This window comes from Typopeltis vanoorti, chromosome 5 (assembly GCF_054136105.1).
Source record: "Typopeltis vanoorti isolate ZY-2024b chromosome 5, IOZ_Tvanoo_1.0, whole genome shotgun sequence".
NCBI classification, from domain to species: Eukaryota; Metazoa; Arthropoda; class Arachnida; order Uropygi; family Thelyphonidae; genus Typopeltis; species Typopeltis vanoorti.
Genome location: NC_143553.1, coordinates 99,788,020 through 99,802,776, shown reverse-complemented (window position 1 = coordinate 99,802,776; position 14,757 = coordinate 99,788,020). Strand labels below are relative to the sequence as shown.

Below are 14,757 nucleotides of genomic sequence, written 5' to 3'. Positions count from 1 at the left end.
GTGCACCATGAAAGTGTCTATGTTGAACAATTTGAAATCGAAAAATTATAAATAAAAAATAATATAAAAATGGAAAAAATTGCAGATGTAAATATACTGTCTAAATTTTAAGCAAACAGTACATTTCAGGATCATTTTTGAACATTATTAACACTCACATGAAAAGAGTTGTAGTGGGCTTTGAGGTTATTGTCTTCATATTCCAGTGTACCTAGTTATACTTTACTTCTACAGTATGAAGTATTATCCAGTTCAGTTAACATTGATGCTTATGTGTTTTCTACATAAGCCAAAAATAGCCTCTAACTTCAGTTTATTGTAATGAATAATGTTCAAGATGCTATTGCAAAATGCACCCTTTACTGACTGTCTCAAATCATTTCCATACTTCTGTTGCCAAGAAATAAATTTTTACATAATGAAATATAAAAATAGAGAATGCTGTTTTATTTAATACAGTTTAATGCATAAAAGTGTACTTATTCACTCATCTTTATAGAAATTGGAAAAATTCATGGACATTATTGCATTATATCTTCCAATGATGCAACTGTTAAAGGAGGCACAGTATTTCCCATTGGTGTAACCAAACAGTTGAGGGCACAGCAGTTGGCATTTCTGAACAAACTTCCATGTATCTATTTAGTAGACAGTGGAGGAGCTTTTCTGCCTTTACAGGTTTGTATTTATTGGCTACAAGTTTAATTTCTTATTTTATGAATTGTATTTTTTCCTGTTACTCTATATATTGTAGAACCGTCATCACATTCACTATAATGAATAATAATAAATTGCAAAATATTCATCTAAGTATGCTGTAGTCTGTGTTTTCAGATATTTACAGCTACAAGTTTGGAGTCATGTTTTAGGTTAATTTAATAGAGCTAAGAATTAGTCTCTTCATTTGCTGTGTGTGTTAGTATCCAGCTGAAAGATTTCTTGTGATATTTATAAGACAAATATGAATGTAGAATGGTTGAATAGAGATCGGAATGGTTCAAATATATATGCTGTCCATATATATTTTTGATATTTTTAAGTATTTTAGTCAGAGTAACCATTGATAAATAGTGGCTTAGCTCCTTTTTCGTATGTATCATTTCTTTTCTAAAGCACAAATAAATGTTTGTTATTATCGAAAGTTGTGTATTCAGTCTTTTACAGGTGTGGTAGAGAGAGAGAGAGAAGAAGAATTTTTTTTTTTTTTTTTTTTTGAAGGAGGAGGGGTGGGGCGTAGATAAACCCACAATAACAATAATTATCAATTAAGTAATTGGTATATATCAGTGATATTCGTGAGATTCTTAGTTAATTATATTTCTATTTGAAATTAAATTTTACAACTACAAGTTTAGATAAAATATCTCGGTTTAATGTTTGTTAGTATTATGTACAAGCTTATTATTCACTGACTAATTTCATGCACAACAACCAGTGGTTTCTTCAGGGTGGTAGATTAAGAAAGGACTACAAATTATATTATCAACAAAATTCAGAAAAATCATTAGAATAGCAACAATTAAAATACAAAAATGATGTGTGGCATACTTCAGCTGTCTCTCTCTCTTATTTGATTGATGGGAAAAGTTGACTATCTGCATGTTGATAGATCTGATTAATGATTTCCAGACATCATTTAAGATGAGACCCCAGTTTCTATTGAGGGAGCCATTAGTGAATTAACATAATGAATTCCTTGATTTGACAGTAAAGGAATTTATCCTCTAGATAGGGCATGGTAGTTGTATCTCAATTAATGGTATGATTTGTGGTAGATAAGTGATGTGCTAGCTAATATGCTATGTATTTCTTCACTTTTGTATTCCATCTCACTGAAATATCCCTTTATTTTCTTTCTTCTTTTTTTTTTTTTTTCTTATATCACTCCTACACACAAGAGGCTATGAGGCCTATAGCAGCAAATAAGTGCCATGTGTGGGCTGGGGTCAAGAGCAAAGTGATCTGTTGATATTCTGCTTAAAGAGTTGGATGGATGATTTGTGCAAGGAAAGCAAAGATCACACACACACGCACTCTGCCACAAAAAAGGCTACAGCAGTAGCCATTTTTGTGGCAGAGTGTGTGTGTTTATTTTATTACCTTAAGTAAAGGTAATAAAATAAACTGTAATAAAGAGATAAATAAGTAAATATGTTTTTCAGCTAATGCCTTTTATTTCCCAATAGGGAGTAGGCACTTTAGCCCTATCTATCTTTTGGAGACTGAGGAGACAGTCTCCACTGGTAGCCAATCATAGATAGCTGGCCCAAGACTATCAATAATTGTACATGGCATCTGGTGAAGAGGGGTGGCTAACAAGTGCCACCATCTCATGGTTCCTTAATCCTAACACTATGTTTACTGTCTGAAAATAGCGTGAGTTTTATGGTTGATTTTCTTGAGTTTCTAGAAGGGAAAAAACCCACTTTCCCATGCCAGAGATCGACCAACTTGGGAACTGGTTGAAAAAAAGCTTATTAAAAGTTCCTGTAGTTGGCAACTGGAATTGAACTATGACACTCTTTCTTTGTGTGATCTAGCAATATGGATGGCACACACCACTTCACTGAGCTACACAGGTGAAGTAAGTATGTTATGTAGAAAAAGCAAATTTTAAAATTTAAGAAAGCCAGTATCTAATAGTATTTATAATCAAATGTGTAAATTAATTTTCTTTTTAAAAAAAAAAAACCTTCATGCCATTTGTCAAAGTCTAATAAGATCAGCCTGAATGTATGTGGCTTAGCTAGATCAGTAAAAAAATATAATTTCTTTCTCAAGTGAATTGCTGTCATTCCACCAAAATACGATGAAAGGTGAGTTGCATTGTTCACACATAGGTGAATTATCAGCTGTCAGTAAACATGATGCATAATATTACTGTAACCTGCATGGAGCCTACAAGAACAACTTCCTCTCTTCTGTTTCTATGCTGGCTTGTATGTACAATGGTACATACTTAGCATCTCATGCAAGTTATTTGTCAGTGCTTCCTGCCATTGTTTTATTAGCTTTTATCTTGTAAACTGTTTGTAGTCTGTATATGGAAAACTTATCAATTGATCTAGCAGCTGCATGTACAGTCTCATTTTCCTTAATTCATTGTAGCTAGGAATCCAGTGCAGCAGAACATCAAAATTAAGATCCTCAACTTGTACAGCAATTGTAGAATCTCACAAAGTACTGGATGTGGAGTATACACAGGAGATGAGATGACCTGTAAAGAACTTGATGAGTCTGTATAAATTTGTACACTTTTGGTAGAAGTTTTTCAAGTGCAAGCTGAATTGCATACACCTCTGCTGAATAATTGCTGCAGTTAAGTAGGATCTGATTGGATATGATGAAGCCAGGAAATACATCAATACAGATGGAAAGGATATCATTGTTCTGCATTATGTGCATTAAATAACTGCAGACAGATGGACAATGGTGAAGTGTCAAATTTCCTTAGTTGGCACAGTGAGAGGTTGCAGGATGAAGTCCAAACCTGCCATGGAGGAACGCTGTTATGTTTGGTGCAGATGATATAATGGCATTCTTCCATGGCAGGTATATTATATACAGGTAGTTGTCGATTTACGACCATGTTAGGTTCCGACCGACCGGTCGTAAAGCGATCTGGACGTAAGTCAGACCAGTTTAGGTAAATCAGACACTGTGTACGACACAATTGGTTTACTATTTACAAAAATAAAAAATATTATGAAAAAGATATCAAATACTCTATAAAACCTAAAAAATATTTTATCTTAAAGAACTAAACAAAACATATGTAGAAAATAGATAAGAAATATTTTACTGACCACTCGTGCTTGGCTGCAGGTCATCAATGCTGCCACTTGATGTAGTGGGAGTTGTTTTTCTCATAAACATGTTCATTTTTGTCTGAATTGTTTGTTTCCTTTTCTGCTCGTAAATTTCACGGTATGGCCGAAAAGCATCTCATACCATTCGTTCAATCCCTGGAAATCGTTCGATGTTTGGGTCCATTTCCTCAAAATGTGTAAGAAGTTTATTTAGTAGAGAAACCTTTAGATAACACTCTAGTGGTGAATTTTCTTTCTGGTTCTTCCTCATCTTCATTTTTCTCTTCTTCCATCCTTTCTTCTTCAGCCATTCTTTCTTCTTCCAAAGCGATAAGTTCTTCATTCATAAATTCTCCAGATTCTTGTTCTAGCAGCTCCTCAATATCTTCTATTTCAATGTCTAAAGAAAGTCCATTTGCCAGTGTTACAATATTTTCCGTAACCATTTCAAGTTCATGTTCACTATCAAATTCATCATTAACAAAATGCTGGACACAGTTTTTCCAGATTCCATTCATGCATTTCTTTGTCATAGCCTCCCACACTGCCGCAATATTTTTGATGCATTTATAAATATCGTACTGTTTCCAAAACTCTCGCAAACACAGTTCTGGGTTGGCGTCTGTTGCGGCTATAGGTTGGGCGAAAGTAGTTCGAAGATAGTGTGCCTTAAATGTGGCAATTGGTCCATAGGCTGAATGAGTGGAGTTGTATTTGGCGGCAAATAAAAAACGTTTACGTCTGGATGGAGGAGGTCTATGTGAGGTGGATGGCCAGGTGCATTATCTAAGATTAATACAATTTTGAAAGGAATTTCTTTCTCGAAGCAATATTCACGAACTTGAGGTACAAAACAATTTAGAAACCAGTCTTCAAACAATGTTTGAGTCATCCAGGCTTTTCGGTTTGAACGGAAGTATACAGGCAGATTGTGCTTGTTTACATTCTTGAATGCACGAAGATTTTCAGAATGATAAATTAAAAAAGGCTTCAGTTTAAAACTTGATGTTCCCGCCAAGGAACAAAGTCAGCCTATCTTTAAGTGTCTTAAAACCAGGCATGCTTTTGGCTTCTTAGTGAATGTAAGTGCGTTCTGGCATCCTTTTCTACAATAATCCAGTGTCATCCATGTTGAAAAGCTGCTCTGGTTGATACCCTCCTTCTGTAATTATTTCATCCAGACTTTTAACAAACTCTTGAGCTCCTTCCACATCCGCACTTTTTGATTCTCTAGTGACTCGAACCCTAAGACGGATGAATCTTCTTTTGAATCTTTTGAACCATCCTGTACTTGTTATAAATGTCTGAGTGTAATCTTTTCCAGCGTGTTCCTTCAGTGTCTGAAAGAGACTTCTAGCCTTCGACTGCACTGTAAGAAGGCTTAAGGGTTGTTTATTATTTTAACGGTATAATAGAACACAGAAACTAAGTAAATAATTAATTTATTAACTTGATGCTGATATTTCGCTGGTGTTATAACCAGCATCTTCAGAGCACAAAAACACTGTTTGTCACAATACGCGAGACTAAAACAACATGGTGTACTTAAACAAAATTGTAGCAGCAACACAAAGACTAGAGTCCTGATTTTGGTGCCCTCTATCTGAAAAAAAAAAAAAAAAAAAAAGCTATCATATATTACTAGAGTCCTAGAAAAGTGCTAGTTTTTTCTTAATATGACTGTCTCCCAGATCTTCGGCAAGTTAATACAGCCATATTTGTTGAGATTTGGAGTGTGTTTTAGGGCTTCTGTCGCCTCTAAGAACAATCTCTCTGATTTATACGGGTTTCTGTGTAGTACTTTTGTGTTTTTCCAGTTGCTCCTGTGTGCAGGGGTATCCAGAGCATGGTTTGCTAGGCCCGACTTCCCATAATGATAATTCCAGACGTATCTTTTATGTTCGCTGATGCAGATGTTCACAGTTCTTCCTGTTTCACCGTAGTAGGCTTGATTGCATGAGCAGGGTACTTGGTAGACTCCTGGATGTGATAAAGGAGGAATGCTGTCCTTGGGTGAGCGGATGAGGGTGGCTAATTTGCTACATGGTCTGAATGTAGTGCATATGCTGTCCTTGGGTGAACGGATGAGGGTGGCTAATTTGCTACATGGTCTGAATGTAGTGCGTAGAAGGCTTAAGGGTGTTCGCTTCTTTATCTGATCTTCCATCCAAAGGAACAATAATTTTTCCATTTCATGGATGAGTCCTGTACGTTGTTTCATTATCACTATTGCTCGCATGGGTGCTGAACCTTTAACAACTTCACGAATCCTTTCTTTGTCTTTCAAAATCATCGACACTGTAGAATGAGATAACTTAAAATCACGTGCGATCGTGTTCACCTTCTTTCCTTCTTCATGCTGCTTGATCACTTTCAATTTTGTGTCTAAATCAATGGCCTTTCTTGCTTTCTGGACAGGTCTAGGAGTAGAGAAAGTCACTTTCCTCTTGGTTGACATGTTTAGGGGTTTTTAAAAAATGCTAATTGTAACACAAATTATAACTGAACCAAAAATAGTGAATGTAATATGTATGCAAACAGAGATCAAGATGCATGAATCATGCCAAACACACGTTACAAAACATATGTAGTGGGGCAGTGGGCTGATGCTACGCACAACCTTTCCCATTAGGTTACGGGGACCACACGGATAGGGCGTATGAGTGTAGTAGAAAAATCTGAGATGCAGTAGCAGTTGTAAGTCAATCAGTTGTAAAGAGCATAGGTCGTAAGTCGACGACTACCTGTATATAATATACCTGCCATGATTATACAATAGCTTGTATAATCTCTTTTACATGGATACCAAAGAGACAAATGGCAGTCTGACATGTGTGATATTGAGTGTCCTAACATAGAGAAAAGATACTAGTTCGTATAAGATGCTCTGGAAGAGACTTTATTTTTACGGCAGAGTTAAGGGACAATGTCATTACAATTTACAGGTCTAGGAGTAGAGAAAGTCACTTTCCTCTTGGTTGACATGTTTAGGGTTTTTAAAAAATGCTAATTGTAACACAAATTATAACTGAACCAAAAATAGTGAATGTAATATGTATGCAAACAGAGATCAAGATGCATGAATCATGCCAAACACACGTTACAAAACATATGTAGTGGGGCAGTGGACTGATGCTACGCACAACCGTTCCCATTAGGTTACGGGGACCACACGGATAGGGCGTATGAGTGTAGTAGAAAAATCTGAGATGCAGTAGCAGTTGTAAGTCAATCAGTTGTAAAGAGCATAGGTCGTAAGTCGACGACTACCTGTATATAATATACCTGCCATGATTATACAATAGCTTGTATAATCTCTTTTACATGGATACCAAAGAGACAAATGGCAGTCTGACATGTGTGATATTGAGTGTCCCAACATAGAGAAAAGATACTAGTTCGTATAAGATGCTCTGGAAGAGACTTTATTTTTAGGGCAGAGTTAAGGGACAACTGGTTCCATCTAAGTGATAGAGCAGGTTTATTTGCTACAACATAAAGGCTTTGAATGGATAGTATGTAAAATGCACCAGTAGCTATTCGTATTCCCAGACTCATAATCAAGCTTTGACCATACAAATGTACAAAGGCAGAGCAATAAACATTGACCCCCCCCCCCCAAAAAAAAATTCTGCAGAGGATAGAGTGTGAAGGATATTTAATGTTTTTTTTTTTTCCCTTCCTAAGTTGATGAATGTGTGTAAGGAACATAAGCTTTGCCAAAGGTGAGTCCCAAGAACATCCTCCGGTGCTACTGAAATAATAGTTTGTCCCATTCTTAAATCAGGATCTGGGTGAAGAATATGCTTTCACTTTTTTTCTGCAGAAAACCTGAAACCATATTACTAAGAGCACATGAAAAGACATGATCAATTGTTGAAGTTATCCCTTCATATTGCAGGCGTGACAGTAAATTGGATGTTATCAGCATAGAGAGAGCATTGCCCGTTGTGGGAGGAAGCAGTGAAATGATTGAATTAACTTTGGTAGCAAGGATTGTCACACTTAAGCAGAGCCTTCGAGGAACAGTCTCTTCTTGATGATATGATGCAGAGATAATGTACTTGCCAGAAGAACTTGGAAGACTTGGCTGGACAGAAAGTTTTTAATAAAAACAGTAAGGTGTCCCCCTCAGAACAAGCGATCTTTTTCTATGGCATACATCCAGGCTATGTCATAAGCCTTTTCCATGTTGAAGAAAGCTGAAAATAGATGGTCTCGTTTCGGGAAAGCATCTTTTATACATGTTTCTAAATGGACCAAATGGCCACTGTTGAATGGTGTCTATGAAAGCCATATTAGTTGTTAAGTTGATTTCTTTGTAAGTACTAGACAGCCTTGCATTGATCATTTTCTCCAATATCTTACAAAGACAATTGGTCAGAGCAATAGGTCGATAATTTTGCTTGTGTTGGATCCTTTCCTAGCTTTGGGATAGCAGTAGCAATTGACTTATGCCAAGAATATGGGAACTCTTCCTCTCTAAATAGTAGAAAAAGGAGATCCATTGAAAGTGATAGAAATGGATCTCATCAGACCCCACTCTACTGCACTGTGATGAACAGTTACTACAAACCAGTTAGTGCAAAAATCAAGTGGAGCCACCATAGAGACCAGTATTATCAGGCACTGCATAGGAAATGTACAAGTCCCTTGCAGTCAAATATATGCCTCGCAGAATATTGCATATCCACTTCACCAACATCTGTGACCTAAACTCCAACCTTAATAGTGTCCACTACCACCTTCAGTCTACCAAGCCCCACCTACTCTTTCTGGCAGAAACTCATCTCACCTTCCCCCAGCACTATTCATCTCATCCTTCCAAACTACACACTCTTTAACTCCTTTAGACCGAAGGGTGGCAACTGCACATATATATCCACTCTGCCATACCTTGCCAAAGAGCACCCAACCTAGAATCACCCAATGTTGACCTTCTTAGGTTGAAAATATCCCTTCCCCCACTCAGTCAAATTCATTTGCTGTCTCTATCACTTCCCTAATGCAACCAACCACTCTGAGCTCTTTAATTGCCTCTCCTTAAAAAATGATTTTCTCCAGTCCGCTTTCCCCACAGCGAAATCTTCTTCCTAGGAGATTTTAATGTCCACAACACCAACTGGCTTTCTTCCTCTAGTTGCAGGCAGAGATGTGGAAACATTTGCCATCATGAACAACCTTACACAACTTGTTCAGATTCCAACCAGAATACCAGATAACTTGGACCACTCCATAAACACCCTAGATCTCTTCCTCACCAATGACCCCTTCCAAATACACAGTGAATGTAGTGGGGCCCCTAGGTAATTCTGACCACAATCTAGTGCTCATCTCCTCCCCCATGCAACAAGAGTAGTTTGGCATTATAACAGTCCCAAGTAGGATAGCCTCCACGACTTCTGTGCCTCATTCCCTTGGTTGGATTCCGGTCTTCCAATCCAAACATATGCACCGAATGTATCACCAAAGTAATCCTCACTTGCATGGAAACATACATTTCCTCACATTTCTCTGAACTGCCATTCCCTAACTAAACCCTAGTTCTCTAAAAGATGTGCCAAGGCTGTACAAATGAAAAACCAAACATACTATAACTGGCTCAAATCAAGAACTCCATCCTCCTTTAGAGCTTATACTGAAGCCCAAAATAGATGCAAAAAAACAATCACTGCTTCCAAAACAGAGTTTGAAAGAGCAAAAAGCAGGAAACTAGCAGCCTGTCCAAACGGCAGCCAAGCCTTTTGATCTATTGCCAAAGCAATTGGCCGTAATTCTGCTCACCACTATTCTCACCCCTATCATATGATGCAATAGAGCCATCTCACCCCAGATGGCTCTATTGCATCATCACCCACAGAAAATGCCAATCTTCTGGCTTCATATTTTGCTTCCAATGCATGCATAACTGACAATAGTAAATGTCCCCCAACCATTCCAGATGCCCAACATACAGTGTCCCCTATATCCTTTTGCCAGAAAGAAATCAGAAAAATACTGTCCAAATTAGATACACAAAAATAGTCTCCTGGCCCTGATGGAATTCCTCCAATTTTCCTGAAAGTTTGAACACCAGAACTGGAGAAATGGGGAAAAAAGCAAATAAAAAGAGATAGAATGAAAAGAACCAGTATAATCACTGGGAGGACTGACTTACAAAGACAACTGGTCAGAGCAATAGGTCGATAATTTTGCTTGTGTTGGATCCTTTCCTGGCTTTGGGATAGCAGTAGCAATTGACTTATGCCAAGAATATGGGAACTCTTCCTCTGTAAGTATTCTATTGTATAGTATACTTTCAGAGTCAGTAAGTATACTATACATAAGGAGTAAGAGTCAGTCCAAGAGGATGTGGTCTTGACTACTCAGTTGAGCATTATCGAAAGTAAGTGGCAAAGAACTAAGTTCTTTTTTTTTTTTTTTTGTGAGAAAACAGGAAAAACTGTTTTGGAAGTGTGAAGATCAGTATTTAGCATACTAATCTTAAAAAGATCTTGAAGCTTGAGATGTTTGAGCACTGCAAGGTTTATCATATGAGTAGGATAAGTGGAGAGTACTGTCCTCAGTAAAACTGCGAAGAGGGTTTGAGGTCATTGAGAGTAGATCATTTATATATATATAAGTAAGATGGTTAGTGAAATAACAGAGCTCTGAAAACTACCTGCATTAACAGGAAAATCTGAAGAGAGAGAGAGAGAGTACACTTCCACCATTACACATAGTGAACTACCATAGAGAAAACTGGTAATCCAGTTACAAAGGTAGGAATGCAGACCATAAGATGGCAATTTGCTGAGAAGCCCTCAATGCCAGACCATATAAAATGCCTTGGAAATGTCAAATGCAATAGCACAGGTGTCTCCAAACTTTTCCATGGCATATGTCTAGAAGTGGGTGATGTAGCTTAGCAGATCTCTGCTGTTGATCTTGATTTATTTACCATTGGGTAACTCACAGCTATCTCTGGCAATCTATTGCCAATCATTCATTCATCACTTCCAAGCAAAGAACTTAGTATCCACCATCACCTTCAGATCCCTAGCCTCATCAATTTTGTGTATTCCAGTACCATCAGTATGAATGCAAAATATGTGATATTTTCGTCCCGAAATACATTAGCTTACATTTTGCAACATTAAATTAACAACCATTGTACTTTGTTCACACTGCCAATTTATTTAAATTATAATGGCAGGATCTAAGTCAACTTCATCAACTATTACCTTCCCAGTTTTGCATCATCAGCAAACAACTGGATATCTCCCTCCTTAAACTTCCACTATATCATTAATATATAAATTAAAGAGTAGTGGCCCTGGGTCACTGCACTAGTAACCCTCATATGCCTTGATTCCACTGCACTATATACCACCCTCTGATGTTTGTCAACCCCCATTCCCACTCCACCCCATCCATGTCACCTGCTTCATATCCATTCCCATTTGCTCCAACTTATGTAATAGTCTTTCATGCGGTATTATGGTGTAGCCATTTTCTTTATCCAATTCCACTGTCACTTTATTTTAAAATATGAATAAATTACTAAGACAGGACCCACTTTTTACAAAACCATGCTATCCTCTATAGATTATTATATTCCTATCCACCTATTCCTGAATTTTACCTTTCCAATACTTGAAATAAAAGTATTTCAAGATTTGCTACTTCTGTCTTGGATCCACCTTTTTGTAATGGAACCCTCTCATCCTCTTTGCACTCCCATGGAATCCTGCCAAAGCTGAGACCTTAGATTAAACAATTTTGTCAGAGGTACTGCTAGTTCTCTTGCACATTTTCATAGCACACATCATCCAGTTGCCATACCAGACATACCATCCAGTTGCACTGCTATATTCATATTGATATTTTTCAATATATTGAGTAATTCCAGTTCATCTACCTCATTTCTTATCTCATATCATTCTCTCTCACTTAAGAGTCTCCACGTGGATGATACACCCTTGCATAATGATCACTTAGTAACTCAACTATTTCTTCTGCTTCTATCACTTTCCTAATCATCACTGAGTAAAGTTATCCATCCATAATCATTCTTTATCTTTCTTGCTACATAACAAAAACTTCTTTTTGAGTGAAGGGATATTAGGTATTTCTATCCAGGTATTTGCTTACACTTGGAATTGCCGAACTTTATATAGTCTCTATATTCGGCATGAAACTCTTTGAGTTTCTTATTCGGCTAAGAAACAATATGGGATATAATATCCCTTAACTTAAATAAGTTATCTCGCCGAATTGAAGCCTTTGGCTCTTCATTATAATTACTAATTTAATAGGAAACCTCTTGGCAATTCTCATAGAAGAGATGTAAGTTCTATTCGCTACAAACTTGGTATTAACTTGGTCTACCTACTCACTGATGAGACCTCAAAAAAGGTCGAAACCGGTCTGGGTAGTGACCATCTCTCATAATGTTGAACAATAATACAGCTCCTAGGAGTTAAGTTCACATTATGGGTAAATATCAAGAATAGTGATCGGAGCCTGCTCCACCCTTTCTATGAGTTGCCTCAGCTTTCACTACCTTCAAGGGTCAGTTGCTGCTCTATCCAGGTATTTACTTATGCTTGGAATCGCTGAACTTTACATATACTCTCTATATGTGGCATGAAACTCTTTGAGTTTCTTATTCGGCTAAGAAACAATATGGGATATAATATCCCTTAACTTAAATAAGTTATGTCGCCGAATTGAAGCCTTTGGCTCTTCATTAATTACTTCTTTTTGATTTACTTTGGCCTGCTTAAAAAGCAAATATTAATCCAGGAGCACATCTAGTGAGATTCCATTAAGACTGAAAGCTTTTTTTATATCCCACTTCATGATTCTTCTGATGTCTTTTTGATGGAAGGCCACAGGAGGTATGCAGTGCAGTGTTCCAGATGGAGGTGATTTGCCTTCATCATTTGTGTAGGAATTGGATAAGAAGAATGATGTCAGAAGATTAGCCTTAGGTGATGTTGCAGTTCGTTTGTTTGGATGAAGAAGAGGTGAAAGCATAGATGGGCAGAAGTTATGCTCAACAGCTGTTTCGAGGGATCAGAAGGTACAACTGTCATTGGCACAGGTGGTGAGTCGTCTACATTTAGACCTATCAGATTTAGACTTAGTCCTTTTAATGATAATTTTGAAAGTATTGGGAGCTTCAGTATAGGCTGTGAATGAATATAGAATTTTCAAAAATCTCAAGCCACTCCTGATATTCTTTTCTTGGATCACTCTAGCACACATTTTGAAAAACCATGACTTGGATATAACGTCTGAATTTTGAGCAGCATGAGAATGAAAGCCTCTGCAAAACTACATGAGGTTATGACTGGCCGATAGGAGGATGTTCCACAAAAGATGAAACTTAGATAAGTTTATGATCTGAATTACCAAGAGGAGCAGTCACCTCAGTAGTGTATCTAGAAGAACTGGTTAACAAAAGATCCAGTGTTGTGTTGTATGGGGAAGATTGTCAGGGATTCTGATTGGAAGATTAGTGATTTGTTTTTAAATCACTGCTTACAGCAAATCTCTGTTTCTCTTCCATCTTGGTCAGTGCAATTAAAAAAAAAGGGGGGGGGACAATTAGAATGATCGACATTAAAGTCATGAAGAAAAATGACTTCATTGTTAATGAATTTGTTTATGAAATCAAGCTTCATAGATAAGAACTTAAAGAGGTCAAAATGATTTTCAGAAGGCAAAGGTAGAGATAGCAGATGAATGAGACATAGTGAGGTGGGGAAATCTTAAGCCACAGAAGGTCAAAAAAGGGGAGATTTAAGATTAGCATCCTCTGGCAAGGAATGTTGAATCTCACAAAAGCACAAGTACCACCCTTGTGGTAAAAGAAATCATATAGGACGCATAGGTTGGACAATTAAAATGGCTTGTGATCGTCGTGGGATCAAAAATAGGAGACCAGGTTTTGGGTGTGTGCAGGTGATGCACATCATTTAGTATGGTGTTTATACTACAAATGTAGGTGAAATGAATTTTTTAAAAACATTTTTTGTGAGATTTTTCTTTTTAAAATTTTTTTTTTTTTGGGGGGGGTGATTTAATTTAAATGCAGTACTGCTGCAATTAGGCCATCTGAAGATAGACTTCAGTTCAAGTCTAGTTGCTGACTGGAGGAACTTTCTCTCAGGCTTTCTTTGACTAGTTCCCAAGTTAGTTGATCTCTATCACATGCAAGCAAGTTTTTTCTCCCGAAAATTCAGATTTTTCATCCCATAAACTCAAAAAAATCGACCATAGAACCCACACTATATCAGACAAGGTACCAAGAGATGACAGCACTTGTTTGTCAGTCTCTTCATCAGTTGCCACTTATAATTAGTGATAGTCTTGGGCTAGCTATCTCTGATTGGCTAATAGTGGAGATTGAACTGCCCAATCAGTCTCCAAAAGATAGATAGGGTTAAAAGGCCTTACTTACACCGTATAAGGAAATAACAGGCATTAGCTGATTTATTTTATTTTTTATTTTTTACTTTCATGGTAATATGACAAGGTGAACAGAAGAAGAACAGGAGAATATAAAGAAGAGATAGACTCATCACATGTCACCCATACGTAGAGTATCCAATCTCTATGCTATAACATGGCCTCAACAGCACGTCGCCCCTCCCACATACCATTAGACAGCCTTCATCCAGACACAACCAGGCATTGTAGATGGCTAGGAGATTATGCCTAGCGCTGTCAGAAAGGCTTCAGAAACCATTACTGAGAACTTCCATGTTCTTCTATATGGCAGGCCTGTATGTTATCTGCTCTGCTGAACTGCTGTACTCTCACAGATGGGGAGGGCACGGATCTCTACAATAATTTTTATCATGCCCTTGAAGGATATATCTTACATTGCATGTTGAAGGACTGGTGGGAGATAGAAACAGAAACTTCTTAGTGGGCTTAGTTGGCATTTTTTCCAACT

General features: G+C 37.4%; 1 protein-coding gene across 4 annotated transcripts in view; it reads left to right on the top strand.

Moving 5' to 3' along the window:
- Nucleotides 1-14,757, top strand: part of LOC150106688 (methylcrotonoyl-CoA carboxylase beta chain, mitochondrial-like) — a 321,267-nt gene that overhangs the window by 39,290 nt on the left and 267,220 nt on the right. For all 4 annotated transcript variants that reach the window (XM_090392642.1, XM_090392638.1, XM_090392640.1 and 1 more), the window contains exon 4: nt 500-678. In XM_090392642.1, coding sequence (XP_090248768.1) covers nt 500-678 — 179 coding nt within the window. The remainder of the gene's footprint in view (nt 1-499; nt 679-14,757) is intronic.